This window comes from Monodon monoceros, unplaced genomic scaffold, assembly GCF_005190385.1.
Source record: "Monodon monoceros isolate NGI ecotype Baffin Bay Population unplaced genomic scaffold, NGI_Narwhal_1 Super_Scaffold_11, whole genome shotgun sequence".
Classification (NCBI taxonomy): domain Eukaryota; kingdom Metazoa; phylum Chordata; class Mammalia; order Artiodactyla; family Monodontidae; genus Monodon; species Monodon monoceros.
This window is the reverse complement of record NW_021703767.1, coordinates 68,516,990-68,544,728: the sequence shown is the minus strand read 5'-3', so window position 1 is coordinate 68,544,728 and position 27,739 is coordinate 68,516,990. Positions and strand designations below refer to the sequence as shown.

General features: G+C 38.3%; 1 protein-coding gene across 4 annotated transcripts in view; it reads right to left on the bottom strand.

Moving 5' to 3' along the window:
• SEC22A (SEC22 homolog A, vesicle trafficking protein) overlaps positions 1 to 26,282 on the bottom strand; it is a 76,306-nt gene extending 50,024 nt beyond the window's left edge. The window contains exons 1-4 of one of the 4 annotated variants that reach the window (XM_029214106.1): positions 26,256 to 26,282; positions 19,391 to 19,591; positions 5,439 to 5,602; positions 4,099 to 4,293 (exon numbers count right to left, since the gene is read on the bottom strand). In XM_029214106.1, the coding sequence (XP_029069939.1) occupies positions 4,099 to 4,293; positions 5,439 to 5,602; positions 19,391 to 19,572 (541 nt within the window). In that variant the 5' untranslated portion in view covers positions 19,573 to 19,591; positions 26,256 to 26,282. Of the gene's footprint in view, positions 1 to 4,098; positions 4,294 to 5,438; positions 5,603 to 8,821; positions 9,105 to 19,390; positions 19,592 to 25,432; positions 25,975 to 26,255 lie in introns of those variants that run through there. The other 3 variants (XM_029214107.1, XM_029214105.1, XM_029214108.1) reach the window with 3 other exon arrangements.
• Between the last annotated feature and the right edge of the window lie 1,457 nt (positions 26,283 to 27,739).

The window sequence follows — 27,739 nt, the reverse complement described above, 5'->3', positions numbered from 1 at the left end:
ATATTTGTTTTTCTCTTTCAGACTTACTTCACTCTGTATGACAATCTCTAGGTCCATCCATGTCTCTGCAAATGGCATTATTTTGTTCCTTTTTGTGGCTGAATAATATTCCACTGTATATATGTACCACATCTTCTTTATCCATTCCTCTGTCAATGGACATTTAGGCTGCTTCCATGTCCTGGCTATTGTAAACAGCGCTGCAATGAACATCGGGGTGCATGCATCCTTTCAAATTATGGTTTTCTCTGGATATATGCCCAGGAGTGGGATTGCTGGGTCATATGATAGCCCTATTTTTAGTTTTTTAAGGAACCTCCATACTGTTCTCCATAGTGGCTGTACCAATTTACAATCCCACCAACAGTGTAGGAGGGTTCCCTTTTCTCCACACCCTTTCCAGCATTTATTGTTCGTAGAATTTTTGATGATGGCCATTCTGACTGGTGCAAGACGATACCTCATTGTAGTTTTGATTTGCATTTCTCTAATAATTAGTGATGTTGAGCATCTTTTTGTTTGTTGACCATCTGTATGTCTTCTTTGGAAAAATGTCTATTTAGATATTCTGCCCATTTTTTGATTGGTTGGGTTGGTTTCTTTTATACTGAGGTGCATGAGCTGTTTGTATATTTTGGAGATTAATCCCTTGTCACTTGCTTTGTTTGCAAATATTTTCTCCCATTCTGAGGGTTGCCTTTTCGTCTTGTTTATGGTTTCCTTTGCTGTGCAAAAGCTTTAATTAGGTCTCATTTGTTTATTTTTATTTTCATTACTCTAGGTGGTAGATCGAAAAAGATCTTGCTGTGACTTATGTCAGAGAGCGTTCTGCTTATATTTTCCTCTAAGAGTTTTTTTATAGTATCTGGCCTTACATTTAGGTCTTTAATCCCTTTTGAGTTTATTTTTGTGTATGGTGTTAGGGAGTGTTCTAATTTCATTCTTTTACATTGTAGTTTTCCAGTTTTCCCAGCACCAATTACTGAAGAGGCTGTCTTTTCTCCATTGTATATTCTTGCCTCCTATGTCATAGATTTGGTGGCCATAGATGCATAGGTTTATCTCTGGACTTTCTATCCTGTTCCATTGATCTATATTTCTGTTTTTGTGCCAGTACCATACTGTTTTGATTACTATAGCTTTGTAGTATAGTCTGAAGTCAGGGAGCCTGATTCCTCCAGCTCTGTTCTTTTTTCTCACGATTGCTTTAGCTATTCAGTGTCTTTTGTGCTTCCATACAAATTGTAAAATTTTTTGTTCTAATTCTGTGAAAAATGCAATTGGTAATTTGATAGAAATTGCATTGAATCTGTAGATTGCTGTGGGTAGTACAGTCATGTTCACAATATCGATTCTTCCAATCCAAGAACATGGTATATCTCTCCATCTGTTTGTGTCATCTTTGATTTCTTTCATCAGTATCTTATAGCTTTCTGAGTACAAGTCTTTTGCCTCCTTAGGTATTTGCCTCCTTAGGTATTCCTAGGTATTTTATTCTTTTCAATGTGATGGTAAATGGGACTGTTTCCTTAATCTCTTTTGATCTTTCATTGTTAGTGTATAGGAATGCAAGAGATTTCTGTTTATTAATTTTGTATCCTGCAACTTTACCAAATTCATTGATGAGCTCTAGCAGTTTTCTATTAGCATTATTAGGATTTTCTATGTATAGTATCATGTCATCTGCAAACAGTGACAGTTTTACTTCTTCTTTTCTGATTTTGATTCCTTTTATCTTCTTCTCTGATAGCCATGGCCAGGGCTTCCAAAACTATGTTGAATAAAAGTGGTGAGTGGATATCCCTGTCTTGTTCCTGATCTTAGAGGAAATGCTTTCAGCTTTTCACCACTGAGTATGATGTTAGCTGTAGGTCTGCTGAATGTGGCCTTTATTATGTTGAGGTAGGTTCCCTCTAAGCCCACTTTCTGGAGAGTTTTTATCATAAGTGAGTGTTGAACTTTGTCCAAAGCTTTTTCTGAATCTATTGAGATGATATATATACACTGTTTTATATGACTGCTTTTTAAATCACTTAGCAGAAGGAAGAAAATGCATTCTTCCTGTCTTTTATAATTACCTTTACCATTGCTCTTTTTTTTTTTTTTGGTATGGATTCAAATTATTGTCTAGGTCTGGCTTTCAAATATGAAGAACTACTGTATTTTTTTAAGGTGAGTCTGCCAGCAACAAATTCTCTCATCTTCTGCTTATCTGCAAATATCTTTATTTTACCTTCATTTTTGAAAGATAGCTTTGCTGAATACAAGGTTCTTGGTTGAGGTTTTTTTTCTTCCTTTGAGTATTTTGAACATGTTATCCCACCGCCTTCTTGTCTCCATTGTTTCTGTTGAGAAGCCAGTTGTTAATTTTGTTGTGGTAAACCTTGTAAATGACAAGCTGTTTTTCTCTTGCTGCTTTAAAGATTTTCTCCTTGTCTTTGTCTTTCAGGATTTTTAGTATGATTCATCTATTTGTGGATCTCTTGCATGTATCCTATTTGGAATTCTTTGAGCTTCCTGGAATAGATTAACATTTTTTGAGTAAATGGAAACTTTTCAGCCATTATTTCTTCAAATACTTTTTCTGTTCCCCTCTCTTCTTCTTTCCTTCTGGTTCTCCCATCATGCATATGTTAGTGTGTTTAATAGTGCCCCATATTTTTCTGAAGTTCTATTCATTTTTCTTCATCTTTCTCTCTGCTCTTTGACTTGGATAATCTCTCTCAATCTATCTTCAAGTTTACTAACTCTTTCTTCTGCCGGTTCAAATCTACTGTTGAGCCCAACTAGTTAATTTTTTATTTCAGTTGTATTTTTCAATTCCAGAATTTCAATTTCAATTCCAGAATCTGGTTCTTTTTCTTTATAATTTCTATCTTTTATTAATACTGCCTATTTAATATGACATCACCATCATACCTTCCTTACTTCTTTAATCATGGTTTTCTTTATTTCTTTGAAGAAAATTATAATGGCTACTTTGAACTCTTTGTCTGTTAAATCTGACATCAGATCACTCTCTCAGGCAGTTTCTATTGCCTGCCTTCCCCACCATACCCCGTCCCCAGTGTATGAATTATACTTTCCTTTTCTTCTGCGTGTCTTGTAATTTTTTTTAATTGAAAACTGGACATTTTAGATAACATATGTTTAACAACTCTAAGTACTGATCCACCTCCTCTCCCCCAGGGTTTGTTACTGCTATTTGCTTGTTTACTTGTTTCCTGACTAGCTGGATCATTTTAGTGAAATCTGCTTCCCCTTTTCTCCCATAATTTGTATTAATCAAACCAAATATGAAGTGTTCTGTTCAGCCTTAAATGCCACTTTTAAAGAATACCAACAAACAAAAGCATATAAAGAGGAATCTTCCAGGATGAGGAGGGTTTCAAATTACCAAAGGCTAAGGAAACTGGGGATATTTTATATGAAGTCAATCAGACTAAAAGGATAGAAAGGACACAGAGTTGCCGACATCAAAGTTCTGGTACAGCTGAAGTCAGGGAGGGATAAGTCACAGAACTTAGACAAGTGTTAGCATTATAGGGAACAGATTTTAGCTCAAAATACACGAAAGAATTTTTAAAATAAGCAATTCAACAATGGCATATGCTACCTTATAAAATAACAAGGGTTTCCACTTTTAAGCAGAAGTTTTCAACATGTCCCAACTGTTGAGAACTGTATTCCTTGTTTGGGAGGGGATGTCTGAGTAGATGATCACATGTGCTGTGACAGTCAAGAACCCCAACCTTGAATGTAGTCATTTTTACATAATGCAAAGCACTTTACATGCCTATAGGCATATATTACAAACAAATTACTCTTTTCTAGAAGAATGTGTACCAAGAAATCTTCTTGAATGTCTCCCTAGCAAAGAGTTCCTTTGAGATTGCTGTTGAAAAGCAACTGAGATTGCTAATTAGTCACATATCTGAGAGATGACTATATAAAACACTGGGAGAAACGATTACTTTGAACTTCTACATTCTCTCATGTACTTACTTTAAAGTTTTAGACTAAATTAATTCATTTTTAAGAGTTCCTCGGTTCTTAGAAAATATTTTTTAAATGAAGTAATTGAGATCCAGAACTCACCAGAAGAAATCTTACCAGCACCTTTATCGTCAACAGAAAATGCAGATGTGACTCCATTGGCTGACCCCAGTTCACCCATGGAAATTTGATAAGGGGGCCTCAGCTTGATTTCCATCTGCATGTCAGACAGATTTATCTTTGTTGAAAGAGACCTGGGATTATTATATCGCTGCTTGGTCCTCTGAATGAAGTTATCTATGTAAAATAAAAAATAAATTTCCTTGCAGTCATTTGTTAATTAAATCATTTGAAAGTGTGATGTTTATGGACAGTAAATTTTGCAATAAATTGTTTAATTTGCTATCCCAAACTGTTCAATCTGTCATGAATGTCCTAATATTATTTGTGTTTATGGTTAATATATCATGGCATCATCAGTTTTTCTCACTAGAAATTATACTCTAGAAATTAATAATTATAAATATACTAAGGATTTAATATTACATGACTGTGAGAATATTTCTACTATTATATCCACTTCAAGGAATTACTTTGAGCTTCTACAAGAAAACCAAAAACAGCTCCCTTTAAACTTAAACCAAAGTCTTCATTTTTATAGGGATTCAGATCTCATAAAATATTAAGTCTGTCAGTATTTACCAGTTGTAATTACATTAAAACATACACTGTAAATTGCGCGTTCATATAAATCTGTTTTCTTATTTATTGCTTACACCATTAGAACAGATGTTTTAAAGAAAAAATTTAATGAAAACAATAAAAGACATTTCCTAAATTTCTTCCAATTTTATTTTCACTATTTACACCTTGAATTTACTTTTTTTCCCTCTTCTACATCAGGAGTCAAGCAAACTAATGTCCATAGGCCAAATCTAGCCTGATTTTTTTGTGTGTGAATAAAATGTTATTAGAATATAACTATACTCATTCATTTATGTATTGCCTATGGCTGTTTTCAAGCTATAATAGCAAGGGCTGAGTAGCTGTGACAGTGACCAAATGATCCTTAAAGCCTAAAATTGTACTATCTGGTCCTTTCCAACAAATGTTTGCCAACCTCTGTTCTACATTAAGCAGCCTAAAAATACTACCACATAAAGACAAAACTCTGAACCTCTAGCTTATAAATTTCTCACTGAAAAATTAACCTCTGGAATTAATAATCAGGATCCTCTACACAGCTCAAACAGAATTTTTTTAAGAGGCACCTAAATGAAGAAGTTGCCATAATTTATAGACCATTTGTCAAATTATTCTGTCAAAAGCAAGCTAGCAGAATTTTCTGAGTTTTCCCTCTGCCCCTCAGTATTAGATGAAAAATCATTTACGACTGAATGGAGACAGGATAATGAAAAAGAAAAAAAAAATCAGGCCCTTACCAAATTCAATGAAACAGTATGGTCTGACAGCAGTATTTGTCTTCATCATGTTATAAGTAGTAATGAACTCCTTCTGAAGCTCATCCAGGAAAGAGAAGGCCAGAACATTTGGGTAATTTTCAGTGCACAACATCATGTAGCTCACTCCCATAGAGCTAATAAAACTACAGTGTAAAAAACATTGGATTTAAAATTTCAAATTAAATCAAGGTAATTCGTTACTTCAGAAGACTGGCTCTATACACCATAAACTGCTGCTACAGAGGCAATGACAATATTAACATTTATTACATATTTCAGCAAAAAAAAATTAAAGGAACCAAAATATGATACTAGTTTCAGTTGTAATTTAAAAACAGTAGACAACAAAGTGGAATGTATTCACTTTGCTGTACAGCAGAAACTAACACAACATTGTAAATCAACTATATTCCAATAAAAATTAATTTAAAAAAAAGTGAAATGTATCTAGAGAGGGACACATATTATGATTCTAACACTTCAGTTACTTATCACTTGGGGTAGAAATCAGGAAAGACTATTCAAACAGATAAGGGTAACAGCTTAACATTTCAACCCTTCAACCTAGTGGAACTTAACACTGTTTAAATCAAGAACTTTTTAGAGGTTCTGATGAAAGTTATGGACACTCTCCCCAGAAACAACCCAGAACCTGGCACACAATTTCAAGGTCAGGTGATTACTGACCTCCTAAAGTCATCCACTGACCCCAGCATCAAATCCTCTACTCACATAATAATGAATTATGAATCATTAGGGGGAAAGAAGAGAATTTATGAGTTCATAACAACAAACAAAAGGGAAGAAAGGAAGACTAGTTCACCGCAGAATGCTGAGTGACACCTGGTGAATGTGGAGATAGTGTTAGAACTGGAAAAATCAGCATTTTGCAACCCACAGAGCAAAAACTGAATCAAGCAAGTATAATCAATGGATGCTAAATCTAGGTGGATATTTTGGTGAGGAACAGGAAATTCTGCATGGCTTTAAAATGTCTTCCCATGGATTGTTTATTGGCTGCAAGGGAATTCTACTCTATTTATTATACAGTAGAAACTAGACAATACCTTGACCAAGTACTCTAAAATCACTAATGAGGGGAAGATGGGCTTCCTGTGCCTCAGTAAGACATGTCAGCTATGTAGTATTCTGGCTAAGAATGCATAACCTGAATCTAATCATGAAGGAACATGAGAATAATCAACATTCTATTTTCTTTAAAAAGGGATGGGGGTGCTGTATTCTTTAAAAACCTCAATGTTGTAAACAAAGAAATAAAGGCTTTGGAAATGTTTCTGATCACAGGAGGCTAAAGAGACACAACTAAATGTAATACCTAACCCTAGTCTGGATCCTGTGCCAGAGAGGGGGAAAAATGCTGTAAAGGATATTCCTGGGTCAACTGACAAAAACGGAAAACAGGCAGTACAGTAGTTTAGGTGAAGTATGGTATCAATATTAAATTTAATAGACCTGATAACTGTACTATAGTTAAGTAAGAGAATATCCCTAATCTTAGAAAATACACTTTGAAGTAGTTAGGAATAAAGGGGCATGGTATTTGTAAGTTTCTCTCAAATGGTTCAGACAAAAATAAATCAGACAGATAGGTAGACAGATAAAACAATAAAGCAAATGGGGTAAAATGTTAACAAAAGGTGAGTCTGGGAACAAGTATTATTTGTAATTTTCTTATTCGTACTACTTTTCTGAAAGTTTGAAAGTATTTCTAAATAACAAGTTAAAAATTAAAAACAAAAATGTTTAAATTAACCATCTTCTATTGAAAAAAAAAACTTTCTAAAATAAAGTATACACTCCCCTGTAACAAGCACAGTATGGGACAAAAATTAACCCTTTTTAATGAGTCACTTAAACATTCTTTCATGGTACTATCAACATAGCTCTGGTCTAGATCAAGGGGAGCAAACAGAGCATACAGGCTGTAACTCCCACTCCCATGCCAGACACTGCTAATCTATCAAAGCAATTTTTACTGCCAAACCCTGATCCATGTTGGAGTCCCCCTCTCCCCTCTTTTCTCTAATACTGTAGTAGCAGAATTTATTTATTATTTTTAATTTAACTTTTAAAATAAATATATTCACGACTCAAATTTTTAAAGAATGAAAAATGAAAGGAAATACTATACTTGAAGTCTTATTCCCACCTCTGCTCAGACAGCCAGTTCTCTGTCCCTCTAGCAACTCATGTTATTAATTTCGTATGTATCCTTCCTGTGAGAGTTTATGCATATGCAAGCAAATGTACGTATATCTTTCTTTCTTAAAAGACCATCCAAGGCAGCCAAATGATGTCGGGTTCTCACCTATTAATCGTCTATTATTAACGGTGTGGGATATACTACTAGTGAAATTGTGCTGATCTTATGCTTCTGGAATAACCTGGAATTCCTTTCTGAAGTTCCACTTAACACATAGTCATTTCATGCAACGTTTTTCAAACTGCAAGTTGTGACCCACTAGCGGATCATAAAATTAGTTCAGTGAATTACACACAGCATTTTCTTAAAAATGGAAATAGAATATAACAGAAAATACCAGAATGTTGTTTCATAAAACTTTTGTTTATCCTATTTGTATGTTAAGTAATGGTCACAAAGTAAAATGCATCTCTTCTTATGGGTCACAGTCAAAAAAGTTCAGTCATAACATACTGTATTTTCCTACAAAACTGACAACTAAATCAAAAATCAAGGTATGATTTTCCCAAGTACTTTTCCCTTTCCAAAATAATCTTCCCTGCCGTTATCAAAATTCTTTGACATGTCATTAGCATTCAAATATATCTTACAATAACTTGAATTGGGATAAAACACAATTGGTGATTGGCTTCTACACACTTGGAACTTCCAAGTGGCTAGATAGGAGTTATTTCACTATCCTTCAATAAGACGACTGAAGCTTTTAGACTCTATTTCTTGTTCTATAACAGGGTTTTACTGTACTTCCATATTAATAAGTGAACCAGAGACACCTACGTGAGTTTATCCCAAATGGTTTTTCTTGCTTGAGCTCAATCTAACTAGAGAATTTTTTGTGAAATTAAAAAAAAAAATAACCTATGTTTTTAAGATTGTATGTTAACGTTTTCAGAGTCTTTATTCCAAAGTCTTTATTTTCTATAAATGCATGATATTCTCTGAAAATGCTATATTCTATAATATTATGACTTTTCATAGTGAATTTACCTTTACAATGCTGTCTTTATTTGAAATGCAAAGCCAGTTTTCCAAAAGTACATACAGCTCTGTTGATTTACCTTTGTTATCAAAAGTTCTGCTTTTTCATATCACTGGTACAAACTGAAAGACTCCTACCATCGCACTGAGGACTACTCACGTGAAACAGTCTAACGTCACTAGAGGCATGCCAGTTTGTGCAGCCTTTAGCCCGTCCATCAGGTTCATTTAGCTCACTTGTTATAGACAATCTGGCTGTTATCCTTCTGCCTTGATGAGGAGGAAGAAAAGTAGTAGTAATAATAGTAGCAGTAGCAGCTACGGTTTACTGACCACTTAGTGTGAACTAGGCCCTTTGCTAAATATATTACATATTTTATCTAATTTCATTACTTTATTGTAAACAAAGCACCTGTTAATTTTCTTCATGTAACTAACCCAGCTCGTACTTATATATTTGTATGTTTGTTGTAATGTCTCTCACTAATATCTATGCTCCATGAGAGCAGGGATGATTTCTTTATGGTTCACCACTGTATTCTTAGCATCTAGAATATTATGTCTAGTACACAATAAGTGCTCAGTAAATTAGTAAATAAATGAGTGCATAGATGGCATCATTATACCTAATTTGTTTAGTATATTGTGCACAGATAATTGCACAGCTCAGTGGTATCTACACAAAGAAGAAGGTCAATAAATACTTGACAAATGACAGAAGGGAGCAGAACTTCACCTGCTCTTCCAGGTCAGTGTTACCAGAAGGCTTCAATTCAGATCACTGAGTCTTCAACATCCCCCTACTTAAAACACAGGGCTGTTCTCAGGGACCATGTAGAATCACTCACCTCTGCAGTGAGTACCTCCAGATGGTTATAAAGGTCTAACAAGTATGTCTGCTTTCCTTTTATCACTGTCATTAACTAATCTCACAACAACACAAAGTCGTATTTTCTCCACCTTGAGCACAATTCTTAAATTGCCATTGTTTTCTTCCTACTTTTCTCTAATTTCCTTTTTCTTTTTTCTTTCCTTCCACTTCTGTGCTTTGGGACCAATGGGATTTGATCTCTATAGCTACTGCCTTTCTTCTGGCCAAGGAATTTATCCAACCTCATTACATCTTTGGTTCCTCTCCACAGCACACACACTAGGAACTTCTTTGGGGCCTTCCAAGATCAAGTGTGTCTTGAACAGGTAAGGCTGGTGGAAGTTCAAACTCTAGGTAGAAGGATTTACCCCTTTCAATCACTTTGTTTAAAAGCTCATTTTATCATGTATCCAAGCAGGCCATACTTCAAGCGATTCCTAAAGTCCAACAAAACGAATAAGTGGTTTTAGACATTAAACTTTTCCTGGTATCTAATTTTATTTATGAAATGTCAAAAAAATTTTAGACATCACCAATTAAACACCGACATTATTAGGACTTGCTGTACCAAACTAAATAATAAGTGAAAACGATGATTTTCCCCACAGCAAATAATAGAGCACCTAGCGTATGTCCAGCATTCTACTCTATAGGCTTTGATGTCAAAGACCAAGTCCCTGCCCACCAGGCGCCTGCAATTAGGTACGGGGAATACACTTAAAACAATATACAAAACAAGATTAAAGAAACAACAGTGAATTTTTTAGCATGCCAAATGACAAAGTATATAGCAAACTATTTATAAATTGAAACAGCAATAATATTTGTATTACATATAGTTTTCATACTGCTATTGTATCATTGCACACAGGAAATCTGCTTATCCTCTGTAGTCATATTTACCCAGTAAATAGCTTCCCTGGGTGAAGAAAAGTTCTGCAGTAGGACATGAAATCTCTAATCTACTCTTAAAATTGCTAAGCATAAGAAAAATTTTATTTTCGAAAGAGAACCTTCCATACTGAACTCCATTCCCTAAAATAAAGCGTTTACACTTTTAAATATAAAAAAGGGTTTCATGTTATGAAAGTCAGTATACATTATGAATTTATTATCACCAAATACATCTGATGAGAAACAAGGTGAAAACAAGACTTCGTCATCAGTAGGACAGTAAGGTGATAAGAACCAGAAAGAGAACTCAGTAACACTGTCTGCCATGAGCAGCATTCTACCAGGAACTTCGTATTTTCTCACTTATTCCTCTCTTAGGTAGCCAACCTTCAATTACCCTCCAATGGTGAAGAGCTAAATACATTATCCCATAAATAAAAGACCCATTTTAGTCACTAATTTAAACCTCATTAAATAAGAAAATATGTATTAATATGTAATATGCCAGGTGATAGCAACTTATAACAGTAAGCTAAAGGAGAATCAGATGATTTTAAGCAGCCAAAGGTGATTACACCATCAAAACCTTGGATACAAAATTTGCCTTTGACATCCTTTTCTTTTTCTGCAGAGTTAATCTCCTGATTCACCCTTTCCCACTAACCCTAGTACCTTCACACTTTCACACACCAGAGAATAAAGATCCTGACTTTTTTCAGATAACCAATCGTAGATAGTCCCTCATTTGCCTGTTCGCTGTATTCCAGAAGTTTACTGCACCTACAGAAACTGTACTGTAAGAGTAATTAGATTCCTAGACCAGTTCATAAGAGCCTATTTAACATATGTGGTGCTGAAAAGCTGTGGATTTTACCATAATTTTAAACGGTAGAAAAGTGATATGATGCTAATAATGAGACAAAACACAGGTTACATTCTCCCCCCAAGTGGTCTGGTAGCTACTGGTGGGTTGCATTCCCCTGTCACACCCCCTCCCCACCAAACACCTTGTCTTCAATGAGACAATGCTATCTCATCAATTTCAGACTTCACATATACTCTGTTCCTCATCATTACTCAACCAAAAAGGGGGGGAGGAGTAGTTTCACTTAATTCTCTTCCCTGGTTAATTTCGCTGTCCATAAAGTGAAAAGGATTAGGAGAATTAGGAATGCACCCTGTCAAGAAAGAGGTTAAGGGTAAAAGGAGATAACTCCATCTTTTACCAGAGAATAATGTGATTGCTGAAGCAAGAAGACTGTATGGGGCTTCCCTGCTGGCACGGTGGTTAAGAATCTGCCTGCCAATACAGGGGACGTGGGTTGGAGCCCTGGTCTGGGAAGATCCCACATGCTGCAGAGCAACTAAGCCCGTGAGCCACACTACTGAGCCTGCACTCTAGAGCCCATCAGCCACAACTACTGAGCCTGCGTGCCACAACTACTGAAGCCCATATGCCTAGAGCCCGTGCTCTGCAACAAGAAAAGCCACTGCAATGAGAAGCCCACGCACCGCAACGGAGAGTAGCCCCCGCTCGGCGCAACTAGAGAAAGCCTGCACACAGCAACGAAGACCCAACGCAGCCATAAATAAATAAATATATATATATATATTTATTAAAAAAAAAAAAGACTGCATGTCAGGTATACCATTTATTAGCTTTGTGACTTTGAACAAGTTTCTTTACATCCCTAAGTCTCAGTTCCCTCTTCTGAAAATAGGGTTGGTAGTACTATAATGGCTATCTGCCCAGCATCTCTTCTCCCCTTCCCTTTGGAGAACTATTTCCAGCCCCACCACCTACTCTATACGGCTTTGATCAAGCTGCCCATCAAACGGGTGGGCATGTAATCCAGGCCAGGCCAACTAAGAGTACCTTAGCCCTCCAACCACAATGTTAGTCCAGAAATGGGCCATCACACAGCAAGGCCAATTGAAGTCCTTTTCTTGAAACATGGAGGCAGTGGGGTTGCCAGCTGGAATGAAGTAAGCCTGAAGCTACCTGTGCAGTGTTTTCCAATATGTGCAGAATATCTGTCTGCAAAAGGAAAGACTGGAGAAATGAGACAAAGATTCCTGATAACATCTGATTCTCTGGCTCCAGCCAACTAGGTAACTGGCTTATCCTTCACAATACCCTTTTTTTGCTTAAGCTCGTGTGAGTTGTTTTTGCCCTTGGCAATGGGGAAAAGTTCTATTTAAAAGCCATTCACAGAGCTGTTGCAAAATTTAATGAAAAGTAACTAAATTGCCTGGCAATTGCAGGTACTTAATAACTGGGTCCTTGTTGAAGCTGTTACTCCCGTAATCAGAAAATACCACCGAAGAGTGAAAGGAAAGCCAGAAACAAAAACCAAAAGGCAGGTAAGTCTAAAACAGCATTCCTGGCTGCAGGTAGCAGTCTGGAGACAAATATGAAGAAAGCAATTCCTCAGGTAAGGAGAGAACCTATGAAGTTCACAGCCATTATCAGACTTCAAATGAATTTACTGTGAAAGAACTAAGGAATTTCACTTCTTGCACTAAAACTCTCAACAGAGTATGACTGACCTCCCAAAGTGTTTGTCTTTTCATAAGATCAGTGTCTCAACGTTTATCAAAATGTACAACTATGATTTTTAAGCACCTAAAACCAATCTCAAAGTTTTAAGGTCTCATAAGACACAACTTAATTTTCATATGGTTCATAATTATTGCTTCAGTCACTGTTGTTTCCTAAGTAGTAACATAAGTTTATCTATTAAACATTTATTACAATTTAAGTATCCTTCAACTAATAAAACAGATGAATTCCTTAAAATTTTATACAAAGAATTATAATATCACTATGTAATGTGAAAAGAAATCACAAACCTGGATTGCCCACCCACCCCCACCCCCAATCAATGAGTCAAGTTGAAGAATATTGGAGGAAATGAAGGCTTAACTTTAACTCCATTGCACTCAGAATCCTGCCATACCCCACAAACAACCATCCCTCATGTAACAGCTACTATGATATATGCAAGGCATTGTGCCAGCACAAGCCAGGCTCCACAGAATGTGCTCCATTAGCTGAACTGAATTATTCGGCTACTACAATCTGATGAAATTCATCTTTTTCCCAATACATAGGGGTAGAAAATTAAAGGAATTTTCACAATTTTAAATGTTACCTATTTCTTTTCCTTAAAACTTTGGACTTCCTTTACCTATTCAACTAGAATCTAATGTGAGGTACCATCTGATTTAGCACATAATTAGACACTTAGCTTTGCTTCTCAGAGGTATTCTGCAAAGAGCACTTAAATTTCTGTAAAAATTTGAAAACCACAATGCTAAGAGATGAGGAATCAAAAATAATATAAGCCAGGGCACATCAACTATCTCAATGAGTTACAACCTAGTTGTAGAGAGTGGATATAGAAATTTTTAAAAATATTATTAAGAAAAAAATGATGAAAAAGTCAGTCAACAAGTTCTACAGGCAATCTGTGAAGGGAGTAAGATCACTAAAGAAATCATTGGGTTGGCCAAAAGGTCGATTCGTTTTTTTCCATAAGATGGCTCTAGTAGCACTTAGTTGTCTTTAACTTCATTCGAAACAATTTTGTTAGGCTGTATGTGACAGCTGTCATATCAGCGTACATTTAAAAAAAGACTTATCAAAGTTGGTGATTTTTTTTTTTTTTTTTTTTGCGATATGCAGGCCTCTCACCGTTGTGGCCTCTCCCGTTGCAGAGCACAGGCTCCAGACGCGCAGGCTCAGCGGCCATGGCTCACGGGCCCAGCCGCTCCGTGGCATGTGGGATCTTCCCGGACCGGGGCATGAACCCGTGTCCCCTGCATCGGCAGGTGGACTCTCAACCACTGCGCCAAACAGGGAAGCCCAAAGTTGGTGAATTTTTGTGTAGCCATTTTAATATTGAAGATGGAAGATAAAAAAGCAACACTTTCAGCATATTTTGCTTTATTATTTCAAGAAGGGTAATAACGCAACCAAAATGCAAAAGAAGATTTGTGCAATGTATGGAAAAGGTGCTGTGACCGATCAAACACATCAAAAGTAGTTTGTGAAGTTTTGTGCTGGAGACTTCTCACTGGACGATGCTCCACGGTCAGGTAGACCAGTTGAAGTTGATAGCAATCAAATTGACACATTAATTGAGAACAATCAATGTTATACCATGCAGGAGGTAGCCGACAGACTCAAAATATCCAAATCAAGTGCTGAAAAGCATCTGCACCAGCTTGGTTATGTTCATCACTTTGATGTTTGGGTTCCACAACAGTTAAGTGAAAAAAACTTTCTTGACTGTATTTCTGCATACAATTCTCTTCTTAAACATAATGAAAACGTTCTGTTTTGAAAACAAATTGTGATGGGTGATGAAAAGTGGATACTGTACAATAATGTGGAATGGAACAGATCGTAGGGCAAGCGAAATGAACTGCCACCAACCACACCAAAGGCCAGTCTTCATCCAAAGAAGGTAATGTTGTATATATATGGTGGGATTGGAAGGGAGTCCTCTATCATGAGCTCTTTCTGGAAAACCAAACTATTAATTCCAACAAGTACTGCTCCCAGTTAGACGAACGGTAAGCAGCACTCCACAAAAAGCGTCCAGAATTAGTCAACAGGAAACGCATAACCTTCCACCAGGATAATGCAAGGCTGCATGTTTCTTTGATGACCAGGCAAAAACTGTTATGGCTTGGCTGGGAAGTTCTGATTCATCCGCCGTAGTCACCAGACGTTGCATCTTCGGATTTCCATTTATTTAGGTCTTTACAAAATTCCCTTAATGGAAAAAATTTCAATTCCCTGGAAGGCTGTAAAAGGCACCTGGAACAGTTCTTTGCTCAAAAAGATAAAAAGTTTTGTGAAGATGGAATTATGAAGTTGCCTGAAAAATGGCAGAAGGTAGTGGAACAAAAGGGTGAATACGTTGTTCAATAAAGTTCTTGGTGAAAATGAGTCTTTTATTTTTACTTAAAAAACTGAAGGCACTTTTTGGCCAACCCAATAAATAGTAGTAATGAGGCAGAAGGTGATTCAAAAGACACAAGCTATAAGCTGGGCTTTGAAAGAAAGAGAAGCATTTAAAAACATGGCTGAGAAAGTAGACTGGTGCCAGCTTCATGCTGTGCTATAACAACTACTGCAGATCTGTGAGTTTTATCTGGCAAACTCATGGTGGTTAAAAAAAGAGGTGTCCTATGAGAATTTTAAATAAGTCAGGTAACACATAAATTCCCAATTTTATATATTTCAGGCTAAATTTATTGTCATATAGCATAAAAACCTCAATAACCTAGAAACCAACTAACAAGCCTTCCAATCAATAATAGAAAATATATGAAATCCAGGTTCTTGTCAGGAACTAGAACTGAAAATTCTGTTATTCAATCCTTTTTTAAAACTTGTTTACAGGGCTTCCCTGGTGGCACAGTGGTTGAGAGTCCGCCTGCCAATGCAGGGGACGCGGGTTCGTGCCCTGGTCCAGGAGGATCCCACATGCCGTGGAGCGGCTGGGCCCGTGAGCCATGACCGCTGGGCCTGTGCGTCCGGAGCCTGTGCTCCGCGGCAGGAGAGGCCACAGCAGTGAGAGGCCCGCGTACCGCAAAAAAAAAAAACACTTGTCTACAAAAATACACAAAGAGGCTTTTCTATGTGTGGTTCTGGGGGCCATGTAATCTATTTAATCCTTTAGACATTTCTAAATTGTATTCTTAAATCAGGCTGATTAGACCTCTGCTGATTCACCACACTCCTAAACTCACTAATAAATTGCTTTTGCATCATGCTATTTGTTTACACTAAGGAATATTATAAGAAAAATCATAAAAAGCTCATTGTTATGGTTCCTGGAAGAATGCTATCCAAATTCTGTCTCTCTTTATGTATATCAGGTTTCAGTAACATGAAAAGCAACATTTTTATCCAATGGATACTGTGAATCCTATAAATGATCTATTATCCCCCTTTGTTCTGGCCCCAAGGAAGTTCAGAACAATGTTTGTAGCCCTTTTCTAAAAAATGAACAAACTACATAGTTTGCATCTCCAGAAAAAAATGTTATTTCAGTTTATTATTCTATGTTTATTTTTTCGCTCATGTGATTCTCTTACCTGTACTCTTGAATTTTTTTTTAATTGCCTCACATCCTTTGTGGAATAACATGGGGTGCAAATAAATAATACAAAATCTAGAATTCACAACAATTAAACAGCATTGGGCACTGGAGGGGTGTTAACATTTTACTACATTCTACTCTACTTTTAAGACAATAGGTAGAGGAACAAAAAACATTTGCAAAGAAGTTCTTTGTTTTTTTTTTAAAGTCCAGGATATCTGCCAGAATTAATACACATTCAAGCCAATCTTCTGTAATGCTGGTATCTGTCTACAACACTATACAATAACTGAAACTCCGAACACTACACCCAGAGCACTAAAAGAGCCTATTAAATATTAGAATGCTTCAGGCTTTTTCTTCAAAAAAATAGAAGTACACTAAGACATCGTTTTAGACGTATTTTAACTACCATGACCACCACCACATTTTCTAGTTAAAACTCTCAGAAAACCCAATTAAAGATAATACCCCATTATCCCAGGTAATCCAAGTAAATATGGACCTTCTCTAAGGTTCTATTCTGGGCCTCTCTGAAACTCAGTGGGCATTTCTACCCTCACAGTTTCAATTTCTATGTGAATGATTCCAAAATCTCTATCCCACCTCAACTGGACACCTTGTCATAACCTCAATTAAAATGCTCAAAATGGAGCTTCACTGTCTTCCTCTTCTCCCTCACCCCATAAGCAACCTTTTCCAAAGATCTCATTCTGTCCAATTCCAATTCCAAGTCATCTCTGTCCCTTCCTTCTCTTCATCTCTGGTATTCTATCTTATCAGGCTCAACCGTTTCTTCTTCTGAAGTGTCTTTCTGGTTGGCATTTTCTTTTTCATTTGCACTTGTATGTTACTAGTTCAGGCCTTAATTATAAGTTGACGCCTCTCCTCTCCTCAGACTTTCCATTTCACCCTCTATTTCACTGTCTCAGCATTGTTTTTTATCAAGTCATTTCCCTCAATCCTGCAGTAGGAGTTTCCTATAACCTATTACATCATCAAAGTGACATCCCTCAACCTGAACTTGCAGGGAAATCCAGGATCTGGCCCCACGCTAAGTATCTCACATTTCCCATAACTATCCCTAAATCACCATTCACTACACCAGGCCAAGCAGGTTAATGCACCTACCATGCTAAGTCAAAGTCTTTACTTTTTCTGCCTCCTCTCTGCCTTAGCCAAATCTTACTAATTCTCCAGGACATGGCTCATGTCTCATCTCAGTAACGAAGCCCTCTCCTTATTATATCACATATGGACTTTGTTCTTATCTGATTTCCCACTGTATACACAATCAGTATTAAATTGCTCGAGTTAATTGTTCTCTAATTGTTTCATGTGTATGCTCTCCCACTTGGTCTCATCTATTCCCATGGTTTTAATTACAAACTGTAAGCTAACTTCCAAATCTAAATCTCCACACTTGTCCTTCTCTTCACTAAACTTAAGACTTATACATCCAACTGCCTACCTGAAGTCCCATTTGGATGTTTAAAGGACATCTCAGACTTAACAGTCCAAACAGAACTCTTGATTTTTACCACTGAAACACATATCCTCCAGTCTTGCTCATTTCAGTCCCATTATCCAAGTAATTATGGACATTGTTTAGGCCAAAAACCTAGAGGTAACTCTGATTATTCTCTTTCCCTCACATTCCACTTCAATCCATTAGGAAGATTTGTTGGTACTGCTCCCAAAATACAGCCCAAATCCAACCCCTTCTCATCCTTATCACTCTTTTTTTTTTTTTTTTTGCAGTACGCGGGCCTCTTACCGTTGTGGCCTCTCCCATTGTGGAGCACAGGCTCCGGACGCGCAGGCTCAGAGGCTGTGGCTCACGGGCCCAGCCGCTCCGCGGCATGGGGGATCTTCCCGGACCGGGCACGAACCCGTGTCCCCTGTATCGGTAGGTGGACTCTCAACCACTGCGCCACCAGGGAAGCCCCCTTATCACTCTTATTCAAGTTATAAGCATCACCTCTACCTGAACTTCTCTAAGAGTCTCCCAAATGACCTCTCTGCTTCCTCTCTTAGAGCCCATTCTTCATATAGCAGTCAGGATGATCTACTCAAAGCCAAAATTAGATTTATATAACTCTCCAGCTTAAAACTCTCCAATGGCTTCCTATTACATTAAACTCAATCCAAACTCCTTATCATAGCCTAGAAGGCCCTACGTAACCTGTCCCATTCCTACCTTTCTAACCTCACCTTCCACCACTCTATTAAGTGTCCGTATTGCTTCATTGTCTTGGTTTTCCTTCCATCCCTTGTTCTGTAGTGAAGGCTTTCTGCACTGGCTATCAGCTCTGCCTTGATCTTCATCCACTGCATTCTTAAGACTGCCGTCTTTCACATCTTTTAGGTCTCTGTTCAAATGTAACCCTCTCAGAGAGGCCCTTGACCACCATGAAGTCACTATTCCATTGCCCGGTTTTACTTTCTTTACATACAATAAATAGTGATGAGCACTATCCCCTCTCACTAGGATGTAAACTTCTTAAGTTCATTGAGGGCAGATATCAGGTATGATGTTTTATATTTCCCATGACAGTTTTCCTGGGCATGTAAGAACACCAATAAATATCTAATGATCAATTATAAGATACAATATCTGTAATCTGCAAAACTATAAAATTTTCTAAAGCCAGACATAAACACAGAGAAACTATAAGAAGGGTGATTACGTGATGAATACTATTTAGTATAAGTTCAGAACCACATGATTCTTGACTTGAAAAGTTCTCCTCATCAAACACTAATTTCTATTTAGACCACTTAAATTTCATTAAAATGACAACCACTAAGCAAATGATTCTAATGGAGCAAACCGACGTCTTACTTAATGTTATAATGTCCAGTTTTCAGTGTACATCTATCAGGAAGCTGAGCCAGTTTTCTCGAGAGCATTTTAAAATACTTTCTGCACTCCTGCATGCCTGTGCCTTGTTCATAGTCAGTAGAAGCAGAAAGTGGCAGTCCATCTCTGACACGAATGACTGAGGCAGATAAAATCATGGACATTTCAAGTGACAGAGAAGACCTGAAACAAAATGAACAATTTGGGTTAGGTAAGAAATTAAAGCCAAAGCTGATAAACACAGTGCAAAAATGTGCAACTCACTAATAATCAAAGACATATTAATTAAAGCAATGATATATCATACTTTCCTTCACAAATTAGCTGTTAAAAAAATACTTCTTTCTGGTATTTCCATAAGTATATGTGGAAGTACATATTGGAATAAAAACCATTCTCAAAACAATGTGTTGATATTCAACAAGAGTTTAAAAATATTTATGCCCTTTGACCACAATAAATTTTTTTTTTTTTTTTTTTTTTTTGCAGTACGCGGGCCTCTCACTGTTGTGGCCTCTCCCGTTGCGGAGCACAGGCTCCGGACACACAGGCTCAGCGGCCACGGCTCACGGGCCCAGCCGCTCCGCGGCATGTGGGATCTTCCCGGACCGGGGCACGAACCCGCGTCCCCTGCATCAGCAGGCGGACTCTCAACCACTGCGCCACCAGGGAAGCCCTGACCACAATAAATTTATATACATAACCCTATCTTAAAGAAAATAATAAGAATTAGACAAGATTTTAAACAGAAAGACATTCTTCTCATAGAAATAACTGAAAACAACCTAAACGTTCAACAATAGGGGGATGGTGAAACAAATTATGGTACACCGCTATGATGGAATATGATGCAACAAAAAGTTATGTTTGTTAAAAATAATTTAGTAATGTGGTAAAATGCTTATATGTTAGGTAGGAAAAAAGCAGGATCAAAACTGCATATGCTGTTTTCTATAAAGACACAGAGGAGGAAGAAGGGAGGGATAAATAGAGAAATAGATATTGGAAGGAAACATGACAAAATTAGAATGCTTATCTCCAGAAAATAGTATTATGGGTTATTGTTATCATTTTATAATTTCCTAAATTTCTGTAATGTTCCACAGTGAGCACATATTACTTTTCACAATGAGCACATATTACTTTTATAATCAGAACAAATGTTTTTATTTAAAATAAATTTTAAAGCTAAAGGAATACTACGTTTTTTTTTTTTTTGGCCATGCCTTGAGGCACACAGGATCTTCCCCCACCAGGGATCAAAGCCGTGCCCCCTGGGGCTTCCCTGGTGGCGCAGTGGTTGAGAGTCCTGCCAATGTAGGGGATGCGGGTTCGTGCCCCAGTCCGGGAGGATCCCACATGCCGCAGAGCGGCTGGGCCCGTGAGCCATGGCCGCTGAGCCTGCGCGTCCAGAGCCTGTGCTCCGCAGTGGGAGAGGCCACAGCAGTAAGAGGCCCGCATACCGCAAAAAAACAAACAAAAAAACCCCGTGCCCCCTGCATTGGGAGCACAGAGTCTTAACCACTGGACCACTAGGGAAGTCCTAAAGGAATACTACTTTTAATGTTGTTCTCAATCTTTTTATCAGGAAGCAAATCATAATTACCTTTTTTATTATATTCTAATCATGCTTTACAAAAATAGATAAAAGGACTGCATAGGCCTATGCAGTTCTGAAAGAAATCAGGTAAATAGTCAAACTTTGGTAAAATACACACACAGACACACACACAGTGGTCCCCTGTGTAAAAACCATTGGAATTTTGATTAGAAATGCAGATTTCTGGGTCCACCCTCCCCCCAAAATTCTGATCCATTGACTATGGGGTGGGGCTTGAGAATTTTCCATTTTCAGCAAATTCCCTAAGTAATTACTATGCTTATTATCTAAGGATCATACTTTGATAAACACTGAATTAAAACATGTTCACAGTCTGAAATTAAGTGATAACTCTTTCCTGCCAGGCAGGAAAGAGCACAATGCCACTAAATACTTCTCCTTCACTAACAGGAGGCACAACTGGTAAAAAGCTGAAAAATCTGGTAACAATTTCATAGGCTTTTTTCAAGATATTGTATCTCAGAGACTAAATTAATCCTTACCTGCCCAGCTCAGCTAGGTCAATATTATCTCACTCCAAAAATGAAAAACTTAGTAATATATCAAAAAAATGACAAAGAAAATCAACTGCTACCAATTTTGGAAACCAGTGGTCCCTAGCTTTTGTTGCTATGTCAAGTTAAAATCTGAGTGCCCATTCATGATGGTAACTGACTGACGTTAAAATCAATCCAAATAATAAAGCTAATGCTTTAAATTTACTTCCCCCTTTTCCTCTGAGGAAAAGCTAGGTATTAATATGTCATTACCCTTTAATATTTTTCTCCTCCATTTATTTAAAAGGAAAAAAACCCAGCAGGAATTAAATTAGCCTTTACCATAATGGAATCTTCGAACGAAAGTTCCAACATGACATATCCAAATCATTTTTTTTCCTATTCAACCAGTTTCTTTTTTCTTCTAAAAGCAGTAGCAAAAGAAAGCAGAGATCCCTCAAGGGATAAGGTCTACACTATAAATCTCTTTTAAAAATTGTTATCACACTTCTTTATTTATTAAACCACAACTGAACATTTAGCCTAAGTGTAACAAATTAGGAAAATGTCTTAATTCATACCCTTACAAATTTATGATTTAAATATAAAACTTTGTCTTTCCAGAAGTATACTGCAACACAATGATCACTCTGGGAATTAACATGAGAGCAGGGTTGTGTCTTGTAGTTTCCAAACATCCATATTCTTAGTAGTATTTAAAAGCAGACTGCATTCCTTATGCCTGATCTTTCTAGGATCCCAACAGAAATATTAGGAATAATCTTTATTATAGGGTGCCAACTTTCATGTAATCTTCAAAGTTGCTCTTTTTTATGACTTAAAAGACAGAAAGATATGATTCATACTTCCTAAAACATATACTGAAAACAGAATAACAACCTGGTTAAGTTCAATTCATTTAACCAATATTTACTGAGTACATACTGTATGCCAGGGGCTATTTCAGACATTAGGAATAGATAGTTCCTACCACCGAGAAGCATCAGTCCAGAATTAAAGAAATTCAGATGTAAAGAGCAAATACAACACAAGCTATGTTGCCCACCGCTTTAACTGGAACACTATAGTTAGACAAACTTGCCTTTCAGATATTCCTAATACACACTTTTAGGCTTGTCATGGAAAGCACAACACAGCAGTGATATTCCCTTCCTAAATTCTTGAAAGGTTTTCAGAGAATTGCTTGTATTTATCAGTAGATAGGATTTTTCTGAGGAGAAAAAATTAAATCTCTTCCTTCCCGAGTCATTTAACCTAGCATCCAAACCAGTGAACTAACAAAAGAAACTGGGATGACTGTCCAATGAACAATGTGAGGCTTGACTACTTTGCAGACAGACTTCAATCACCTTAGGATAAGCAATCTCTCTTTTATCAACTCAATAAATATACCCCCCTTTTTTTCTTTTTACCTCGAATTCTTAATACAGTTCCTTAAAAAAACAAACACACACTCCAATCTTATCTGGACTGTGGTAGTAGAAAAAGGAATCTGTCAACATCAAGGCCAAGCTAGGGTTAGGATACCCTTAGAGAGTAGGCAAGGTGGTGGCTGGAAAAACCAAGGAAGAGCCAGTAGGAATTGAGGAAAGGAAGAGGTTAAAACACTTGCATGGGAAGATTCAAGAGCAGTCGTAGTTTTATTGGGGCCACAGATACATTTTTAGGCCACTGGTCCATTTTCCCTCACCTTTAACAGAAAAAATATATAACATATGCCTTTAGACAGCAGCAGCAAACTCACAGGGAAATCTGAGTGCTGGCTAATATATTGTTTGCCCAATAGCAACTGCTAGAGGAAAAAGCCCAAAGCAGAATCTAGGTAGGTCTGGGTAAACATTTACATAAAGGCTGAGGAAAATAAACTTCCACAACACCAAACACCTATAGCAGTGGTTACCAGCCTTTTAGACCCAAGATAACAAGATGCTGACCTGTCTTCTTCAGAACCTTGTGGGGTGATGACTGTAGGCCCAAGGTTCCAGGAAGGTAATCACTCAAAAAGTAATAAACAAAACCCAACATATAAGTACATTTTATATCTACTTTCCAGCAAGATGCTTTCATAAATGCCTCTTTTAAGATAAAAAACATTTCATAATAGGTTAATCACTCATATTTTATTTTAGTCCATTATTTCCCAAACTTCAGTCACCCAAGTACCACTTTCAGAAGTCTTACCATATCTGCATCTCACCTGTACTATTTTTTACCTAATACAGGTCTTTCAGTTGATTTATTTTTTTGCCCTATGCTTAGTAATAGTATCTGTGAAATCAGTTTAGAGGTGTTAGGTTCTTCTCCTAATTTAAATTAAAACATATAAAGAACTTTTGTTTCATTCAAATGTGTGTGTAAATTTTTGGAGAATTTTTTTTTAAGTTCATCTGCTTATCATTCAAATTATATTACCTATCTGATGCTACCAAAGTTTGGGAAACACTACCTTGGTACATACTATTTTATAAAAGTGCTAGCTGAGATCTGGGACTTGGGGAGTTACTTGTGGAGAAAGCTACACTAATTGTGATGCACAGCGTTGGGGCAAGATTGAGTGAAAAGGGAAGGATTTTATAGAGCCACAGGTTAGCAGGAAGTCACTAGGGAGACAGAGCTTGAAAAGAGGGGGAAAGGGTACCAAGAACAACCAGAGTTTATTTTGCAGCTTGGCCTGTGCTCCCCACCTTACCAGCAGCCTTTGGTATTCCTATTACAGGTGCTTGTACTGCACAGTATGTACAAGACCTCGAGTTCCAGAGTAGATTATACCTATATCTACGAAGAGGGCCGCCAACACGTACACAAATACATCAATCATTTGCATAACACCTCATAGTTCACAAACAGTGAGGTAGGTAAAACCTCCATTTTACAGATGAGGAAACTGAGGCGCCCTTTCTCAATGTCCCACTGCTAATATATGACAGTGCTTAAAACTAAGTCTCTTGTATCTCTACATCACTGTGCTCCTCCTATAACCAACAAGGGGCAAGAACCCAGTGATACAGAAACTATCTAGCTACTCATTTTGAAATAATAACAATTTTAAACAACAGCTTATGTTTTCTTTAAGAGGCAGTATAGTATTACAGATAACGGGATGAACTCTGGAACCAGATTGCCTTGGTTCAAAAACTGGCTCCACCATGTAGTAACTGGGTAAACTTGGGCAAGCTTTGTCTTTTTATGCTCAATATCCTCATCTGTCAATTGTGGCTACCAACAGTATCTATCTCATAGGGTTATTTTTAAAACGCTAATGGTATCTACCATATAGGAACATGTAAGGAACCCGAAACATCGCCTTGCAGACTGAAAGTGCAATATTAAGCGTTTGCTATTATTATTTATTGACTGCCCTCTATCTACCAGACACTTTATACACATTACCTCATTTAAGCCTTCCAATAAACTGTGAGGTAGGTATTATCAGTTCCATTTTACCTTTGAGGAAATTCAAGCCCAGAAAAGTAATTTATTCAATCCCTAAACTATCAAGTGACAGATTTAAAGTCAAGCCTAATTCTAACCACCCTATGAGACATTGCCTCTCAACATATTCAAGCTTCTTACTCAACTACCTGGACAGGAAGGTCACAGGCACCCCTTTGAAAAGACCCAGGCTCTGTTCACACACCAGTATAAAATATACTTAGATTTTTAAGAATCATTCATACACACAAGCACTAAACTGATCATGGTTCTCAACACAGGAAATGCCCAGATGTCCCTTAAGTTAGGGCATGGTCACAGATGTCATATTCAAATACTGAACTACAACCTTCATACACCAGAAACTGTAGGTACTATTTAAGGTATTGCTTAATTCCTTATTATCTTAGAACGTGAGCAAATGCCAGTAACCCAAAATGTGATTCAGAGAGTTTCAAAAAGTGGCTGTTCCACCTGTTAGCTGAGATCCCAACATCTCCCGCCTGGTGGCTGCCACTGTAGCTCTGGGCTTTGCCTTGGCTGAAGAGGCATAGGAGGAACTGGATCTCAAGCTCTCCCACTGCCTCAGGTGGATGATCCAGGAAACTAAATAGGAGAAAAAGCCAAAGCTGTTTTCACTTTCAGAGAGATTTAAGCCAGCTGGGGCTCAGCCTCCTATTTCGAAACCTTCTTCCACCTGTCGAGCTAATTGCTCAGGTCTCCTTTACACCACATCGTTCCCAAAGTGCCATTAACAAGGCCTTAAGAGGTTTCCGTGAGCCAACGAGGGCAAAACTCTGGGTTCAATGCTCATTCAACCCCACAAAAGGCAAAGTAACCCTACCTAAAAAATAGGAAGTGCCACGTCAAGCTCTCTGGGACACCTAAACAGCCTAGGACGATCACCGTGTTTCTGACACCTGGGCGCCAGGAAATGCTGCCCCACCGCTGGCAGCCCAGAGCGACTGTCCTCCTCCTCGGGCCCCCTACAACCACCCTACGAGTTGCCCCATATCAGGGCAGGTCAGCTGAAGGGCAACCGCCGTTCGCGCGGCCCACAGACCCCTCAAGTCGTTGGGGACGAAGTCCCCGTAATCCCACCCCTCCAAAGCTCCGCGACTCCGACGACTCCCCGCTCCCGCCCCCACGCCACGAGCTTAGTTCCCGCCCGCGGTAGGTAGGTCTGTGGTCCCGACGGCGAGAGTCGGAGGCCGTGGCGAGCGAGGGAAGCGGCCAGCCAGGGGTTCGAACGACGCGGAGAAGGGACGAACGAGCACTGGGAGGGGCCGAGCCATACCTGTCTAGCCAGAACCCGCCGCTACGAGTGACGCGGCCCGCAGTGCATTGTGGGGCCGGGGAGTGGCTGTTCTGCCGGGCAGCCCCACGTGAGACGTGGCTGGCGCCCGGCGGGATCAAGCTCCGCCCCCGTTCCCTCGGCTCGTCAGGGCCAATCCGGTTCTCGGGGAAAGACACACCGACTCGCCCCCTCCAAGGGAGTTGGCAGCTTTTCCCTCTTGTACGTCAAGAGAGTGCAAAATCCTCGGGTGACCGATTATGCTGTCTTTCGCACATAAGGCTGATCTCTCCCGCCTGCCGCCTGTATCTGGAGGCAGTTTGTTTCTTACGCGGCCCTACAGCAAACACTTATCGAACAAGCAGGGGGAAAAGCCCCCTCTGAGTGAACAAGAAGACCTGCCCCACCTACCACTACACACTGGGAGGCATCTATCCTTGGCGAAGGAATGCCAGATGCTGTTCCTGCAGCCGCTTCCAGCTTTTGTATCGATCACGCATTATTAAACAAGGACTTACTGACTGCATACTATGTGCCAAGCACAGTGTTAGGCAATGGGTTACAGGAGTGAACATAACACTCGATGGATCTAAAGTGTGATAGGAGCAAGAGATGTTAAAGCATAAATCATTACATAATTTTAAATCGTAATCAGTTCTACGAAGGAAAATTAGTGGATGCGATGATAGATTAACCAGGACTATCAGGGAAGAGCTCTTTGAAGAAGTGCCTTTTAAGCTCCAGGCATATGAAAGAGCCTTAAAGAATGTTGCAGGCCAAGGGAACATTATGTTTGAGGTTGCTGGGGCATGAAAGAAATTGATGTGTTCTAGGAACTGAAAGGAAGTCAGTGTAGTTGAGGTGTAGGGAGCAACTTGAGCTGAGGTGAGGCAGAGAGGCCAGACTATGCAGGCTCTTACTGGCCACATTATAGATTTTGGACTGTATTTTGGAATGTATCTTAAGGTCAATGGGTAGCTAATAGAGTGTTAAGTAGGATCAGATTTACATATTTAAAGGCTCACTTAAGCTGTTTGTGGGGAATAGTTTGGAAGAGGACAGGAGGGCTTGCTGGAAGTCCAGTCTGGAGACAGTTACATTAGTCAAGGCCAGAGATGATGGTGGCTTCAACTAAGGTAATGACAGTAGAGACAGAAAGATTTGGATAATTTTGAGACATATATAAATCAGAGGTTGAACCCAAGGGACTTAATAATGGATTGGTTTGCCAAGAAGGATAAAGAAAATACGGGCATTAAGGATGAGTCCGTTAGTAACTAGATGAATTAAGCCAACCTAGAAGGAGGAGAAAATGGTTTTGTATATGTTAAGTTTGAGATGCTTATAAATGGAGGTGTCAAACAGATATGGATATGTAAGTCTGGACTAACTATATAAATTTGGTGGTTTTTGGAGTGGGTTAACCCAGCAATTCCACTCCTAGGTATATATGCAACAGAAATGTATTCATATGTTTGCTACAAGAC